Source organism: Sciurus vulgaris (assembly GCF_902686455.1).
Source record: "Sciurus vulgaris genome assembly, chromosome: 9".
Classification (NCBI taxonomy): Eukaryota; Metazoa; Chordata; class Mammalia; order Rodentia; family Sciuridae; genus Sciurus; species Sciurus vulgaris.
In genome coordinates, this window is record NC_136469.1 from 107,843,958 (window position 1) to 107,860,743 (window position 16,786).

Genomic DNA, 16,786 nt, shown 5'->3' on the forward strand with positions numbered 1-16,786 from the left:
TCATCTCTCTTGGTATACTAGTAATGGTTACTCTGGGCTCCCTGTCTTAAGTCTTACCTTCATTTAGCTCATTCTGCACACTGCAGCAAGAATGATCTTTCTAATACTCAAATCCAGTCATAAAACCCTCTCCCACTTGAAAGGTTTCCATAACTCTAAGTTGCAGCCATTGATTAACACCCTTACCATGGATTCCATGACTGTCAGGAGCCTACCCAGCCTACCTTACTGGAACTTGGAACTTCTCTTTTTGCTATGTTGACCTACATGTGACAAAGAAACATGTGGTTTGTGCATTAAACACATTCCTTGAACTTGTGAAGCTTCTCCAGGAAGTTTCTTCAACTCCAAAGTCTTGGGTAAGGTATCCTATGGGTAGTTTTGGAGTGATACCTACTTTCCCTTTCACATTTCATACTATGTAACTTGTCCAGTTATTATCTCCATCTTTCAGTAGGATATATTTTCCCTGAGAAATATAATTCATGGTTTTTATGTCTAACAAAGTGACTGGCACATATAATCTGGATACACTTTTAATGAATATATAAATGTCACATAGAAGATTCAAAAACTTATTAAATAGATGTAGAGATGCTTAGGGACAGCCAAGTACCTGAGTCTGGAGCTCATAGACTATATCCAGGAAGAACATTGTATGGTAGCAGGTTGATAAATGAGAATAAAGAGATTGTCAAGGGAGAGCATAAAGAGAGAAGAGTAGCGGAGCTGTGTAGTACTTTGCATATTACCAACAACTAAATGACCAGTGTCAAAGGGAAGGAAAGAGTAGTGGTCAGAAGATAAAATGTGCATGAAATAGTAGTGGCTCTAGAAATTCTATTTCTTTTTCCAAACTGGAAATGAGGCTTCAGAACTATTCTGAAACTGTGTTTTCATAACAAACACACTGGAATAACTGACAAGAGGTCACTGTGTTTATGTTGAATATTGTTTTATTAGGTAGTTTGGGACTTTAGAGAGTCAACATAAAATACTCTTTCTTCCTTGTCCAAGTTTGATCTAATTGTCACAGCCTGTGGCGAAATGATCACAACCCTCCTTCAGTCAGAGACGGCTAGCTGTCTCCTGGTATCAAAAATGATATTAAAAGTTTTGATTTGAGCTCTGTTCATTGAATCAAGAGTACATTTCTCAGCCTTCCTTATAGCCAGGTATGATCATATGACTAAATTCTTGAAGAGATACAAGTAAAAACTAGATATTTAATTTTCAGTTTGTGGCCTAAATTTCAGGAATATGCCCTCAAAGTGAATGCATTTTCCTCTCCTTTCCTTTTTTCCTTTCATTTGCTAGAGTGCAGATCAGTGTTGGCAAGCCTTCTTCAACCTCAAGACCATGAGACACACAATAAGAAAATGGAGTCCTAGGCCTCTCCTACCTTTTAATATCTTATGTCACACTTGTAAATGAGAGGGAAGAGGAAGGGGGAAATCCTTTCATCTTATCCAACCTGCTCACTCCAGCAGAAGCCTTTTGTTGGTGCTTAGCTTGACGACTTTTCTAATCCTTATGTATGTTTTCTGACTAGATCTATGAGCACACAAACATATATTTTGAAAGTTCAGAATGGCCATTTTTCTACCTGAAATCTCTAAGTCACCATTTCTGTAGACATTGAATTCTTGAAAAACAGTTCCCATCAGATTTTGTGTTCTTAATCCCAAATACACACAACCACACTCACTCATTTCTGTGTCTGCATGCACACAGGTGCATTTGCTTTATACTCTGTGTGCATTTATTCTTTCAGTTGGTTAATACTTTCGAGGCACTATGCTAGCCCTGACAGATAGAATGGTAACAAGAATGAGATGATCCCTGCCTTTACAGAGGTTAGAGTCCGTTTGAAAGGGTAAGAAGGACAAAAATGCAGCATATTATGATATGTTATGTCATAGAAATATACAAAGTGCTATCTGGCAATATAGAAGTGACTCAACCCAGAATAGGAATATTCTTTCATCTTCACAGCTTGAGGCTCCACAGTGATTCCCTGGAATTCCAGAATATCCCTGGGTATATATGTGAATGGAGGGGTTAGGCCTGCTGATAGAATAAATTCAATGCATAGTAATTCATAATAATTAAACACTTCTTGAATTATTCTTTTTGTTAGCAAGCTATTTGAAAATGCCATAGATGCAGCAATTTTATAACAACCTCTAGACATTATTTGGAATTCACTTTAAGTTCAATTTCATATTCTTTCTGAGTTGCCCTTTTATGATTCAGTGACCTGGAAGATAGTGAACTGCTAGAGTACCTGAATGTCCATTTAATCATGCTGGCAAGATCCAGAGATGTATCAACTTGCCTGATTATCAATTACCTCCTGATGTTAACATATTCTTTAACTCCCAAAGATTGCCTACATTATATTGATTCATTACTTTAACTATTACCCAGTTTTTCTGATCATTTGTCAAACTCAACTCCCAGAACAAAATCAAAAACGCAGAAGACGAAGAAGAATAGGCATTGACTAATAGCATGGAAAGTTGTGAAAAAAAAAAAAAAAAAACACACACATATAAACATTAAGACCCAGACATCAGACTTCAGTGCTGACATGTGCGAGGCTCGCAAGTTGTCATTCCTGTCCTTACCACAAGATAAAGCTGAACAAACTGAAAACTAAAGACTTTCATTGCATTCACATGAGAGCCGAGCTGACAGGCAAATTGCCACCCCACATTGTAAAAAGGCAGGCGTATTCAGAATGACACAGTCAGGATCTCCTTACCTGGCAGAGAAGCTGCAGAAGACAAGTTCTGGTAGTAGCATTTAAGAGGTAATTTTCTACCCCAGTATCCCTATTCATGGACTTTACCTCTAAGAATCCCACCAGCATCTCAAGGTAAAGATCTGAGAAATCATCCTTCCTGAATATGGCAGGGAAAGGTTAGGAGGAGTAATTCTGAAATATAACCAGGCCCTTCTCCATGACAGGTACCATCTTCATGGGGAGAGACTTGGTAAAGGCCTTTCCCCACGTGATGTCAAGGCATTCTTCCCCATCCAACCCCTTCAGCCTCGCAGACAACTGAGAGGAGTGGGAGGAGACCACATAGCTATCAGGGTTGGGGCTTCAAGGAAATAGTTTAGGAAGGAATAGATCAGAAAGGTTGTAGTTAGGTAAGGGAAGGTAAGGGTGAAGGTTAGAGCCTGAGACACTGGCACTGGAAGACTGAGATTTAATTAACAGATTGTAGTAATCCCCCTCCTTTAAAACTTGCCACTATACACCTGCTACTGGACTCTCATGAAATAGCAGTAACTTGCAGAAAACAAAAACAACAAAGAACAAAGCAACACAATGAAATCTGCAAGATACCGATTCTGGAGAGAAGTACTAAAGGAAGTTGAAAGTCCAGAGGGATGTTTGAATCAGCTTTTACATCTCAGTGACCAAAAGACCAGACAAGAAATTGTAGAGGAAGAAAATTTGTCATTCGCAGTTTCAGACATCTCAGTCCATAGATGGCTGACTCATTGTTTTGGGCCCTAGGTGAGGCAGAACCTCATGGCAGAAGGGTGTGACAGAGGAACGCAGTTCAGGGCATCACACCAGGAAGCAAAGAGAGAGATTTCTCTTCTCACCAAGGACAAAATGTACATCCCAGAGGCATGCCCCCAATGATTCACCTCCTCCAGCCACACTGTATCTACATTTGTTTACCACTCAATTAATCCCTATCAGGGGATCAATACACTGATTGGGTTAAGGTTCTCGTAACTCTAAAACTTACTACATTGTCTCACACACGTGCTTTTGGGGACACCTTACATCTAAATCATAACAAAGGGAGATATAGATAACAAGAGGAAGGCTAAAAGATTTCATTTCCTGTGGCACCTATAATTACAGCAAGTATTAAGCACTGCAGACATTAAACTGAATTCCTAGCAAGAGTGACATAAATCTTAACAGCACAAGTCTATTTATCTCAGTTCCTATTATTCAAATCTACATCATTGGCCTTCAACAGAAAATTATAACACTTGACAAAAGGAAATATAAAACCAAAAATGGTCAGAAGAAACAAAGCAAACCAGAACCATGATAGAGATATTGAAATTATTGAACAGGGAATTTAAAGTATGATTAATCACTATCATTGTTATGATAATGTCTCCAATAGAAAATGTTAACAATGTGGCAAAGATGGGCAATACAGGTAGAGAGATGCAAACTCTAAGCAATAATCAAAATAAGTTATAGAAATGAAGACCTCAGTAAAAGAAAGAGAGAATGCATTTAATGGGCTCTTCCATAAACTCAGCATGGTTAAGGAAAGAATAGCCAAGCTTCTATCTAGGTCATCAGAAACTCCTAAAGAGAAACTCAAATTGAATAAAAAAAGGAAGCAATAAACAACAAAACAAATAACCTGGTGACAGTGCTGCAATTTCAAGAGATATAACATACTCATAATTGGAATATCAAAAAAAAAAAAAAAAGCAAGAACAGAGCAAAAGGCATATTGAAGTAATAGCGGCTAAGAACTTTCCAAATATGAATGACAGACAGCAAACCACAGATCCAGAAAATTCATAAAACATTAAGGTAGATAAAGAGAACAATAAGTAAGAGACCTCCCATACCAGCTTATTTATTCAAACTGCAGTAACCAAAGACAGAGAAATTCTTGAAAGAAAAAAGAAAAGTACCATAGAAAGGAAAACAAAAACAAAAATAAAAAACCACCTTAACTATGGAAGAATAGCCAAACTGATATTTTAAACAAGAATTAGTGATCATGTCACTATCCTGTTGAAAATTAACACTGTAGCAGCTACTCATTGTCCCTGAAATCAACTTATGAAACTGTGACGTAGTCAAAGAGGCCCTGAATAGTCTGGCACCTTCTACCTTCCCAGAAGTCATTTCCTTTTTAAAAAAAAATCCATTCTTCCATTCCAACTTGCAGCCTTCTTTACATTCCTCCTAAATGCCCCACTCTATCATTTTCCTGGGGTTCTGAACACACTATTTTCTAGTGTAGTGTTAACTTTCCTTCTCTGGTGCCCCCTTTCAATTTTCTTGTTTCCTTAGGGAAGACTTACCCCACCTTCCAGGATAGATAGGTTGCCCTATTATAGCTCATCATGGACCTTGCCCAATATGCTGTTAGATTACTTTTTATTCTTACTTTTTAATATATCTTAGCTTATCTGTTTTTTCTCTTGCGATTATTCTAATAAATAAATGTTTATCCATTACAGATCACTGGGGGCATGGTTTCAATAAATACTAATTCACTCAAAAACTATTCTGTTGGCTCTTACCTTCTACTAGGCACCATCCTAGATTTTAGAGATAAGATAAATAGGCTCTAAACCAACAGATAATTTGAAAAGGACAGGATATGATAGAGGTGTGCATTGGACCAGGTCATAGTTGCCTTTAGGGAAAAAAATTCTTCAGATTGTAAAACTGTGCTATGTATATATGTGTACTCTGAGACGTGGGAATCTTTGATATTTTGTTAACTGATGTGTTCCCATTGTCTGCAAAATTACTAGACATTTGGTAGGCTCTCATTAATAATTTATTAAGTAAATGAATAGGAATTAGGTAAATAAAAAAGAGAGGAATGAGTAGGAAATACTCCAGGTAGAGCAAATAGTATGTATAGTTGCTCAGACTGACAAACTATTTATGTCTCTACACCTCAACCTTGAATGTGAAAATGGCATCATTTAGATTGTGGAGCCTTTCACTGAGTGATGAACTTCGAGATAATAAGGGTTTGGGGAGAGAGAGATGAGTTTTGAACATATTAAATCCCTGATATATTCAGGTAAGAAAAACAAAACAAAGGCAAAAAAAAAAAAAAAAAAAAATCAGTTTGTTATTCCCTCAACAGTGCGGCCCATAGTATAATTAGTCTTTTAAATGTTTTCCTCTAGATCATAATTATTTCTGTATTAAATTAGTGGAGTTTGAATTCATTAGATTTTATGACAAAGATATGTTATTCAGATTTTAATTTCTCTAACACATAAAAAGTTCAGTGGTTTTATTGTTCACATATAGTACAGTTATGAGTTAAAATTATAATCTTTTATAGTACATTTAGTCTGTACTTGTAAATGTCATTTTATTTTATTTTGGAAGGAGTGTATTGCTTTTCTAAAAAGAAAAAAAAAAAAAACCCACACCTTTCTTTCCTGCCATGTCTAGCAGTAACCAGCAGGTGGTATCAAACAATTTTACATTTGTTCTATTGCAGTATTTGTGTCTGATTTCTAAATTCCATCCCACACCCCAGTACAGTCATACAAGCATTTGATAGAAAAAAGTTCTACAGGAGGATTTCATTTTATTTTATCTTTCTTATTTAAATTTGTTTGGTTATGTTTTCAGAGTGATTTTTTTTTTTCCCTCACAAGTATCTTTTTATAACAGTATCACAGCTTTACATGCAGTAACTCAGTTGGTCGCAGTAGCAATACTACTGCTGTTCGTAGTTACCACCTAAAAATAGGAAACTATGGTAAAAAGAGGCTAAAAGGGTTCCCCAAAGTCATAGGTTCAGAACTCAGAAATCTGACCATGGAAGCCGGTGTGTATCTGTTGTGAAAGTACCTCTTCTGATGTGACTTTCTTTTTTTGGTGTGTTTTCCTCCACCTTTGCTTAAATTCCATTTGCTAAGCTACTATGAGTTTAAGTACCAATTAGATGTGTAATATTTTGGGCATCTATACCTTAAATAAGAAATAATATGTAAAATGAAACCAGAATTTTAAAAAGCCATATGTTAGTGTCTGTGCAAGGGGAATGATCAGATACATTTCAGATGTATGCAAGGAATTTTAGTGCTGAGAGCACTAAAGATACTTGCCTTTTTAATTTTACTAAGAAAGAAACAAGTCTTCCAGAGGGGAAGTGTGTTGCAAAGGTCACACAAAGGTGGAGAAGGAAGAAACAGTCTGTTGAAGGGATGTTAAGGGAACGCTCATTTATACAGTTCCCTATGAGGTAGAGAAAAATGCCCAAGGTTGGAAGACAGAAACATGGAAGGTTTGAGAGCTTCCCAGATAGGCTGGATACATCACCTGTCTATTAATGCTCCACTCTATTTGCAGTGTAATGAGATCAGGTGAGGCTGAACCAGTAAGCAGAAGAGTGAAATGAAAATTTTGTCCTCCTAGTGAAATGGTAAAAGGGAAAGAATGTAGGGATGGAATAGAAGGGTCCAAGAGATAATGTTAACAGTGTTATTGTCAAAATTCTAAAATCAGATAAAAGAAAATAAATTCAGATACAGGGAAGATTTGTATATGGTGAAAATAACCTTGTTATAAATTCATATTGAAATTGCTGTAATATTTTATCAGTGTGAATAAATTGACACAAGTCTAATTTTAAACTACAAGTATAGACTTTGAAACAGAAGTCAATCAATGGTTTTCCATCATTTGAACTTGTATTTTATGGCAGAGGTTTTAGAATTTTTAAAAAATCTATCAGCATTGTCATCCATCAGTCCTTTCTGAGAATTTACACATGATATTAGAAACGATAGATGCCATCAAGTATCCCTTTTTAAATTAAAAACTTTTGTTGTGTTTTTATCTAAAAGGAAACCGTGTTTACTGCAGGAAAATAAAACACAGAAAAAATTAATAATAAAATCCCTTCATTATTAATTCCCATAGGTAACTAGTGTTATGATCTTATGTTGTTTCCTTACAGATATTATCCTTTAATCTTTTTTCCTTTTGTTTCATCTTTAAACAAAAGAATGTAAAACAATAAATGATCAGTTACAAATCCATTTTCTATTTTGTCCAATCAATTTGGCCACTACAGCTCATTCAGAAGAATTGCCATTGTTTGATCTGAATGGTGGCTCCGTGGAAGACCCTCTCTAAAGGTTTGTCCATAGTTCGCCTGACTGACTCAGAACTCCCATAGTGCCAGAGTCGGAACCTGGAAGGCATTCACTGAAAGCATTTATAGACAAATGTTTGAGTTTTATCCTACCTGAAGCAATGGATAATATTTGGGTCAAATAATAGACTAACCAAAAAGATTGGGTAGACAGACTGGAGAATGAAATGTTACATAAGAATTTTGAAAAGCACTTATATTTCTTGGAGTCTATAAGGCTACACGTATACCCAGAGTTATGTACATTTTCAGGACAGACCTGAGAAAGCCCTATTTTATCACCTCTGGTTGATCCTGAGAATTTGCACTAGCAGGGAGTAAATACCAGGGCAGAATTCTAAGCAGACTGGCTGAATGTTGAAAACATATCCTGAACTGCACATAGAACTATATGGCAAAGATCACAGGTTGGGGTTTTTTTGTTTCTTTCTGTCTAGTCATTAGGTGACCACTAAGCTAACAAAACAGAGACTCCTAGGGCCCCAAATTTAAAAAGGATACAGACTTATAGAATCAAAAGAGAAAACTCACTTTTGCAAAAGTGACATTTCATGTAAAGGCATCCTCAATGTAATTAGCACTTAACAAATCTTCAAGAACCAGACCAGGCAGTTGGAAGACATATGCAAAGTGTGGGGAAAAAAGGGTGTTTCCTAAGAATTCTATATCTATCAAAACTATCCTTCAAACTTTGTGTAGAAATCAAACACCTTCAGATAGACAAAAATTAAGTTTTGTCATAGCAGACCTGGTCTACAAGAAATGCTAAAACGTATTCTCAGACTGAAAGGAAAAGGCACTGATTAATTACTCAACTTCACAAGAAGAAACAGAGGACAACAGTAAAGAGAACTCTATAGGTGAATATAAAAGACAGTATAAATATACTTATTATTTTAGCTCCTTTTCTTCCTATTAGATTTGAAACACAACTGCACAAAGCAGGATTATATATCTGTATTAATAGTTATACAATGTATAAAGATATAATTTGTGATATAACAGCATAAAGAAGGGGAATGAAGCTATATAAAAGCAAAATGTATCTTATTGATATTTAGTCAGCACTAATTCAACTAGATTGTTATAAATTTTAATCTGCAGGACAAACACTAAGAAAACAATTCAAAAATAGAGTTATAAATAATAAAAATTATGTGAGCATATTTCCTGTTGCTATAACAAACCACCGGAAGCTGGATACTTTATGAACAAAAGTATTTATCTAATTCACAGTTTAAGAGCCTGAAAATCCAAGATCAGGTGACCCAATCTCTTCAGACTCTGGTGAGGGCTTCATGGTAGGTGACATCACAATTGTGGAGTGATTATGCTGCTTATAAGAAGTTCACCTTAGATTCAGAGATACAGAAAAAGATGAAAATAAAAGGATGGAAAAGAAATCTCATGCAAACAATAACCAAAAGAGAGCTATACCAAAAACAATACATTTGAAGACAATAAATACTATAGGTATTATGTAATGATGAGTCAGTTCATGAAAAATACATCATAAATATAAGCAACATGCAGCTAACAAAAAAGCCCCAAATACTTGAATCATAAATTTAAAATAATTGAAGGGAAAATTAATTATCCAATAATGTTCCAAGAGAGGTCAATGTTCCAATTTTAACAGAGGGTAAAACTAGATAAAAGATGAGTCAGGAAATAAAATGCTGGAAAAGAACATAAGTCAAGTAAGTCTAAGAAATTTCATCCCAACAAAAGCAGAATGCACATTCTTCTCCAGTGTAGAGGAACATTCTTAATAAAGAGTATGTATTAAGTTACAAAAAGTCTCGAGAAATATACATAATTTCTCAATAATATAAATACATACATATTACAAAACATGTTCTCAGACCACAATGCAATGAACGTAGAAATCAGTAAGAGAAAGCAATAGAACACTTACAAATATGTAGTAATTAAACAAGAAACTTCTAAATCACTATTGATTCAAAGGTAAATATCACCAGGGAATTTAGATAATACTTGAATAAAAATAAATACATGTATCAAAACATTACATGGTACCTCACAGACATATACAACTTTTTTGTGTCAATTTGAAAACTTCAAGATAGGGTAACTTATGGACTATGACATTTTCTTAGAGAGAAATTTGTACTTGTGAATACCTGTGTTAAAAAGAGAAAATTCATTGGACATAACTTTCCTGTATTCATGTATGAATACATGACTAGTTTAACTCCACATCATATACAACCACAAAAATGGGAAGTTATATTCAATGTATGTATGATATGTCAAAATACATTCTTCTGTCATGAATACCTAAAAAGAACAAATAAAAAAAATTGATCCCAAGTCAGTGACCTAAAGTTCCTCCTTAAAAAGTGGAAAAGTAAGTACAAACTAAATTCAAAGCAACAAGAAATAATAAATGTTAGAGCAGAGATAAATGGAATAGAGAATAAAAACAAAATTAGATAGTATCAATATAGAGCCATAGTTGATTTTTTAAAAGATCAGCAAAATTTCTTAATCTTTAACAAGAAAGAGTAAAAATTTTAAAAAAGTAGACAACAACTCTGGAGTCAAAAGTAGGAGGATTACAAGTTCAAATCCAGCCTCAGAAATTTAGTGAAGTCCTAAGCAACTTAGTGAGAATCTGTGTCAAAATAAAAAATAAATAAATAAAAAGGGCTGGGATGTGGCTCAGTGATTAAGGGCTACTGGGTTCGATTCCTGCTACCCAAAAAGAAGAAGAAATAAGAAGAAGACTTGAATTTCTGCAACCAGGAAAACAAGAGAGAACATTATACTACTGACTATATAGGGAAATAATTACAAGGGGATTAAATAGTTCTATGCCACACTATCAAGATACCAGGAGAAGAAATCATAAGGAAGAAAATAAACCCTTACAGATGAATATTCCTTGGGAACATAAACACTGAAGTCAGACACATTTAAAAAGGATTACACAGTAGAGTAGACAAAGGAAAATGAAGGGAAGAGAGGAGGGATGGGATGGGAAAAGACAGTGAATCTGAGGTAACATTCCTATGTACATTTGTGAATACACCACAGTGACTCTCACCATCAGGTACATCCACAAAGTACTAATTAAGGAAGGAAAAAGAACCTGTAAGTAAAAAGCAGAAAGATCAGCAGAGCAGAGGGAAGAGAATATGGGTAGGGAGGAAGAGTGGGGAAAAGGAAGTCCTGGGGACTGAATCAGAATAAATTCTATTCTGTTCTTTTATAATTATGTCAAAATGAATCCTACCATCATATATAACTATAAAGAACCAATCAATAAGTTAAAAAATTTAAAACATTAAAAATAGAAGGGATTATGTATCATGACCATGTAGGATTTGTTGCAGGAATGCAAGGTTGGATCAACAGATAAAAGTCAGTCTATGTAATTTGACGTTTTTCTAGAAAACAGAAAGAAAAAAATAAACATTTTCTCAGCAGATACAGAAAAACTTTTGATAAAATGCGCAATTCTTTGTGATACAGACACTAAATAAAGTAGCAATTGAAGAGAATTTCCTCAACCTAATACCAGGTATTTAAGAAAAGCCTGCAGCTAACATCACAATTTTGGGTGAAAGACTAAAAACATTCTCCCTGACATTAAGAACAAGATATAAATGTCTGTTCTCACTGAGTCTTTCAACATTGTCCTGCAGGCCATAGCCAGAGCAATTAGGGAAGAAAGAAAAAATAAAAGGCACACAAAATAAAAATAAAAGTCTTTTTGCAGATGACATGAACTTTTTAAAAAAAAGCAAAAATCTATTTGCAGATGACATGAACTTATATATAGAGACTTCCTTTAGTAAACCACACAAAAATATTAGAGCTATAAAAAATTTCAGCAAAATTGTAGGTACAAAATGCACATACAAAAATCAGTTGCATTTCTATATACCAACAATGAAAAATCTAAATAGAAAATTAAGAAAAACATTTCAATTATATTAGCATCTAAGCAAGTAAAATACCTGTAAAAAATTTCAACAAAGGAGCTGAAAATTTATATACTGAAGGCAATGTTGCCAAATGAAAGAACCAATGGAAACGTTTTCTATTTCTCTATATCTATTTAGTTTTTCTATCTTTAATGGAAATAGATCCCATATTCAAAACTTGAAACTATTAATTTACTTAAGACAGAAGAACTACCCAATGTAATTTGCAGATTAACTGCAATAACAACCAAAATTCCAGTAACCTTTTTTTTTTTCTCAGAAAAGGGAGAACTGATTTTAAAATCATATGAAAATATAAAGGACCTTGATTATTTTGGCTAAAACAATCTTGCAAAAGAATAATATATTGATAAGAAAGGACCTCAATTTATTGATTTCAAAAATCAACCTAAATCTAAAATATCAAAAAAAGTGTGAAACTTTTTTTAAAGATAGAGATATCTTTAAAGATAGATATGTAGATCAATGGGGGTAGAATTGAATGTCCATAAAGATAGATATGTAGATCATAAAGATACATAAAGATAGATATGTAGATCAATGGGGATAGAATTGAATGTCCAGAAATAAGACATATGAGTAAAGTTAATTTATTCTCAACAGAGATTCCATGATGGGGAGCAAGGCTTTTCAATAAATGATGCTGGGACAACTGGCTATCCACATGTAAAAGAATAAACTTGAATATTTGCCTTATATCATACACAAAATTTAACGTCAAAAGAACCAAAACCCAAAATGTAACAACTAAAACTATAAAACTGAAGAAAACACAGGCCTAAATATTCATGACCTTGGATTAGTTTCTTAGTGATGACAACAATTTGTAATCTCTATGAAAAAGGATATCTGTTGCCTCCTGTTCTCTTCAACATTAGGACAGTGTCAATCCTTTATGGTTCTGCTAATATTTTGATAATAATAGTGTTTTTTTAAGCATCTTATTATCACTTTGTATTTCCTTAGCTGATGGTGAATTTAAGTACATTCTCATATACTGAGTAACCTTTCTCATATGTATACATGAAATTCTCTCATATACATACACATGCGTATATATGTGTATATGTCTTTGAGACTTTCTGTACAAAAATCTCAAAAGAAAACATCTTATCAGTCTGTGGGACCACTAATAAAATAGGCAATTGTGGCTATCTCCCGTGCTGATAGCAAAATTTACCTCCTGAGTTACTGCCTTCTTTTATTTTAACTAGTGTGACTGCTCTGGCCATGGGCAGAAAAACTAGAAAAATGAATGAGATTTTATTTTAAACCAACAAAGGTATAAACTATTACTTAAAAACAGGTAAAATACCTTTTATGAGGTTTTATTTTTAGTACGTTGTTTTATTTTGTATAGCTTCTAAGCTGCAATATGAAAAACAACTGTTTTCACAATGCTGAACAACCCAGAATTAATTTCACACTTATTTGGTCGTACTTGAATGAAGAACTTAATCACAGTTCCATTGTGATGATTGATTCATCTCTTAGAATGCTTCAAGTAGATGATGAACAAATTAATGTGAGTTGTGTGTACATTTTTTGAAATTGATGTTAATAAGCAATGGGACAATTTAATATGCCTGGATTTCCTCAAAGGTTCTACTTCAGTTTTACCAGTGTCTTTAACCAAAACTATCTAAAAAGAGAAAAGATAATTCGTACAGAACAATAATGAAAATTGAAGGCATTTCAGAGTAATTACTTCAAAAACTATAACTATTTAAACACTGTTGCACTGTTTTCTTACACTGGTTTCTCACACCATGTATTTTTGGGGAATTGAAATGGTACCAAAAGGTGGCTTTTAGGGAAAGAAACAATATGAAAAAGAACAAGTGCTTCCAACACTATCTTGCTAATACTTACTGATGGTTTGGTTTCCATCTTTTCTTTGGCAGGAGTCACAACTGTTCTGACAATGACAACTCTAAGCATCAGTGCTCGAAATTCTCTCCCCAAAGTGGCTTATGCTACTGCCATGGACTGGTTTATTGCTGTTTGTTATGCATTTGTGTTCTCTGCCCTAATTGAATTTGCAACTGTTAATTATTTCACCAAAAGAGGATGGGCTTGGGATGGAAAAAGTGTAGTAAATGACAAGGTAAGTGAGAACTCCCTTCTCATCTTAATTAAGAGACTCCCCTAACACATTCACCTTGTGGCAGATACTACTTTGACATTAAGAAAATTCATATATGTATGTATATGGTTACATATCATATCAGTTTTTCTAAAAGTATATATTGTGCCTGAAATCCTTTAGGAGTGCTTACAGCAGTAGTAATATTTGTTAAAACCACTCTCCAGCGTCTGTTGAGCTCTATGTGTCAGACACTGTGCTAAGTTTTTACATATGCTCTCTCACATGATCTTCATAGCAACCTTATAACTAGGGTTTCTCCTTAATATTCTCTCTCTCTCTCTCTCTCTCTCTTTTTTTTTTTTTTTTACTGATGAAGAATCTGAAACTTAGTAAAGTTATTTACTTGACCAAGCTCACATAGCTGGTTTGTTAGTGTACTGGAATCCAGATTTGTCTATTGGACCATCAAGTTCATGCTCTTAAATCACTATATTTACTGCATAATGGGAGATATTGTGAAAAGAAAATGGGAATTAACTTCTCTGTATATGGAATCCCAGGTTCTATTAATGGGATGAGTGCTCTTCACCTCTTCCCATCTCTGTCGCTTGGTTGTGAAAACCCAGATAGAATTTATATCTTCCCCATATTGTGTGGAATAAATATGCAGGTGCTAGAATACCTGGGAATTTAAATAGCTCATATAGTCTAAATGGGAAAAGTTATTTTCTGTTAAGATTAACTTATTTTAATATTATTGGTATCCATATTTTAGGTTACAAGTAATGAAGCTAGTGTGTACTTTCTTCATTGATACAACAGTTTTTCCTTTCTTATTCTGTAAATTACTCTCTGCCTTAAGAGAAGGCTTTGGATCATAAGATATAAACTATTCTTAATAATAGTAGAGACTTCTGTTTGGAGAGTTTCTTTCAATACTATATTTACTAATTTTTCTCAAATTTAGAATAACATTTGGTTAAATTGGTTGATTTTATTTCTTTTTCAATTATTTGAATATATATATTTTTCATTTCTATGACATAAAGCCCTTTACACATACATAGTGATTGTTAGAGTTGAAAAGTCTTGTTCTTTTTCCTTAATTTCATCATCTATAGAAGTTTTAGAAAGCGTTGCTTTATTTCATTTTATAAGCTCTTTTGGGGCCTAATAACAGATATAATTAATACATATTAAAAGAAGCAGATCAATTTTCTATGCTTAACTTCTAGGCTATTTCAGGATTTCTATTACATTTTATGGTTGATTTATGTTAGTGTAAAACTTTTCATTTTATCTATGCAATTACTTATTTTTAAGTGTATTGGTTACACATGCACTTTCATACTAACATTTTTAAGATAAAATATTAGTCCTTTGTAAATATGTCTCAAAAGATAAATTAGAATGTTTTGTTACAAGAGTTTTATTTGGTGTAATATTTTCAATGCTAGGTGGTGCCAATCAAGTTGACATTTTGATTTGACCTATCAACTGATATGCCTTCTGAACCCTTGTGCTTGAAAATGAAGTACCTATAAATTAAAAAACCAACTTCTTAACAATGCTTTCTAAAAGCAGTAACCAAGTACTAACCAATGCTGGATTTGTCTGCCCACATATGAAATCACACATGGACAAGATAAATTCTGTGTTGAAATTGTTGAAGTTCCAATCTAATATTGAAGAAAGCAACTGATATTGTTACTTTAGTCCTGTCGTTTAGTTAGAATATCACATCAGGCATGTTGCTTGTTTGTTTTGGCTTCTCTATGGATAGAGTGACTAGCACAGTGCCTGACACTGAACCACTTCAAAAATATTTGTTGAATAAATGAGTTTCTGATCTTTAATCTGGCAGTGTAATACCAACTGGACTCCTTAGCCTTCATGAAAAGGTTTTTAAAACTTAACAATGCTGAGTTTAACAGTGGGTACTCTATCCAATTTCATGAGGCACGTGAATTTTGAGAGGCATTTCCTTAACTTACCTTGGAAATAAACAGGTCTTTAGAATTGAGAGGAAATTAAGTAGAGGTCCAAAAGATGGCCTATCTGCCTAAAAGGTAGAAATCAGTGCAATCTACCTCTGCTTTAGTTTTATTAGATTTAATTTTTAAGTAGAAAATAATAATTTCCTTGAATAAAGAGTTTTTGTGCCTGGTCCATTATTGGTGTCCTTTCAGATTAACGTGTCTGAAGAAAGTCCTTTGCTTTTGATGTTAATGAACTTAAGTAGATGCAATTAAATTATCTGTCAATACAAAGAGCCTTGGAAAACTCTTAACATTTGTAAAATAGCAAGTATCAATTGACCTCACAAGAAAAACCACTCAGAGCTGGGGGTGGTGGTGCATACCTATAATCCCAGTAATTTACAAGGCTGAGGCAGGAAAATCACAAGTTTGAGGCCAGTCTCAGAACTTAGCAGGGCCCTCAGCAACTTAGTGAGCCTCTGTCTCAAAATGAAAAATAAAAATTACTGAAGATGTAGCTCAATGGCCAAGCACCCCTGGGTTCAATACCCAGTACCCCCGATATATACCTCAACACACACACACATATATATATATATACACACATACACACACACACACACACACACACACACACACACACACACATATATATAAAACTCAGTTATAATTGATTATGTGTTTTTATAAAAAATAAGTTTGTTTAACATATTTAAACATGGATTGAACAATCTAATGTTTGCATATAGATTGTGTTTTGTTAATTTTTACAGATGGTTTTTTTTTTTTTTTTTCCTTGCGGTACTGGGGATCGAACTC

General features: G+C 34.0%; 1 protein-coding gene across 1 annotated transcript in view; it reads left to right on the forward strand.

Annotated features, from left to right (window-relative positions):
• LOC306669564 (gamma-aminobutyric acid receptor subunit alpha-2) overlaps positions 1 to 15,572 on the forward strand; it is a 119,916-nt gene extending 104,344 nt beyond the window's left edge. Inside the window, exons 9-10 of the mRNA XM_079153604.1 lie at positions 13,804 to 14,006; positions 15,446 to 15,572. Of these exons, the coding sequence (XP_079009730.1) occupies positions 13,804 to 14,006; positions 15,446 to 15,472 (230 nt within the window). The 3' untranslated portion in view covers positions 15,473 to 15,572. The remainder of the gene's footprint in view (positions 1 to 13,803; positions 14,007 to 15,445) is intronic.
• The last annotated feature ends 1,214 nt before the right edge of the window (positions 15,573 to 16,786 follow it).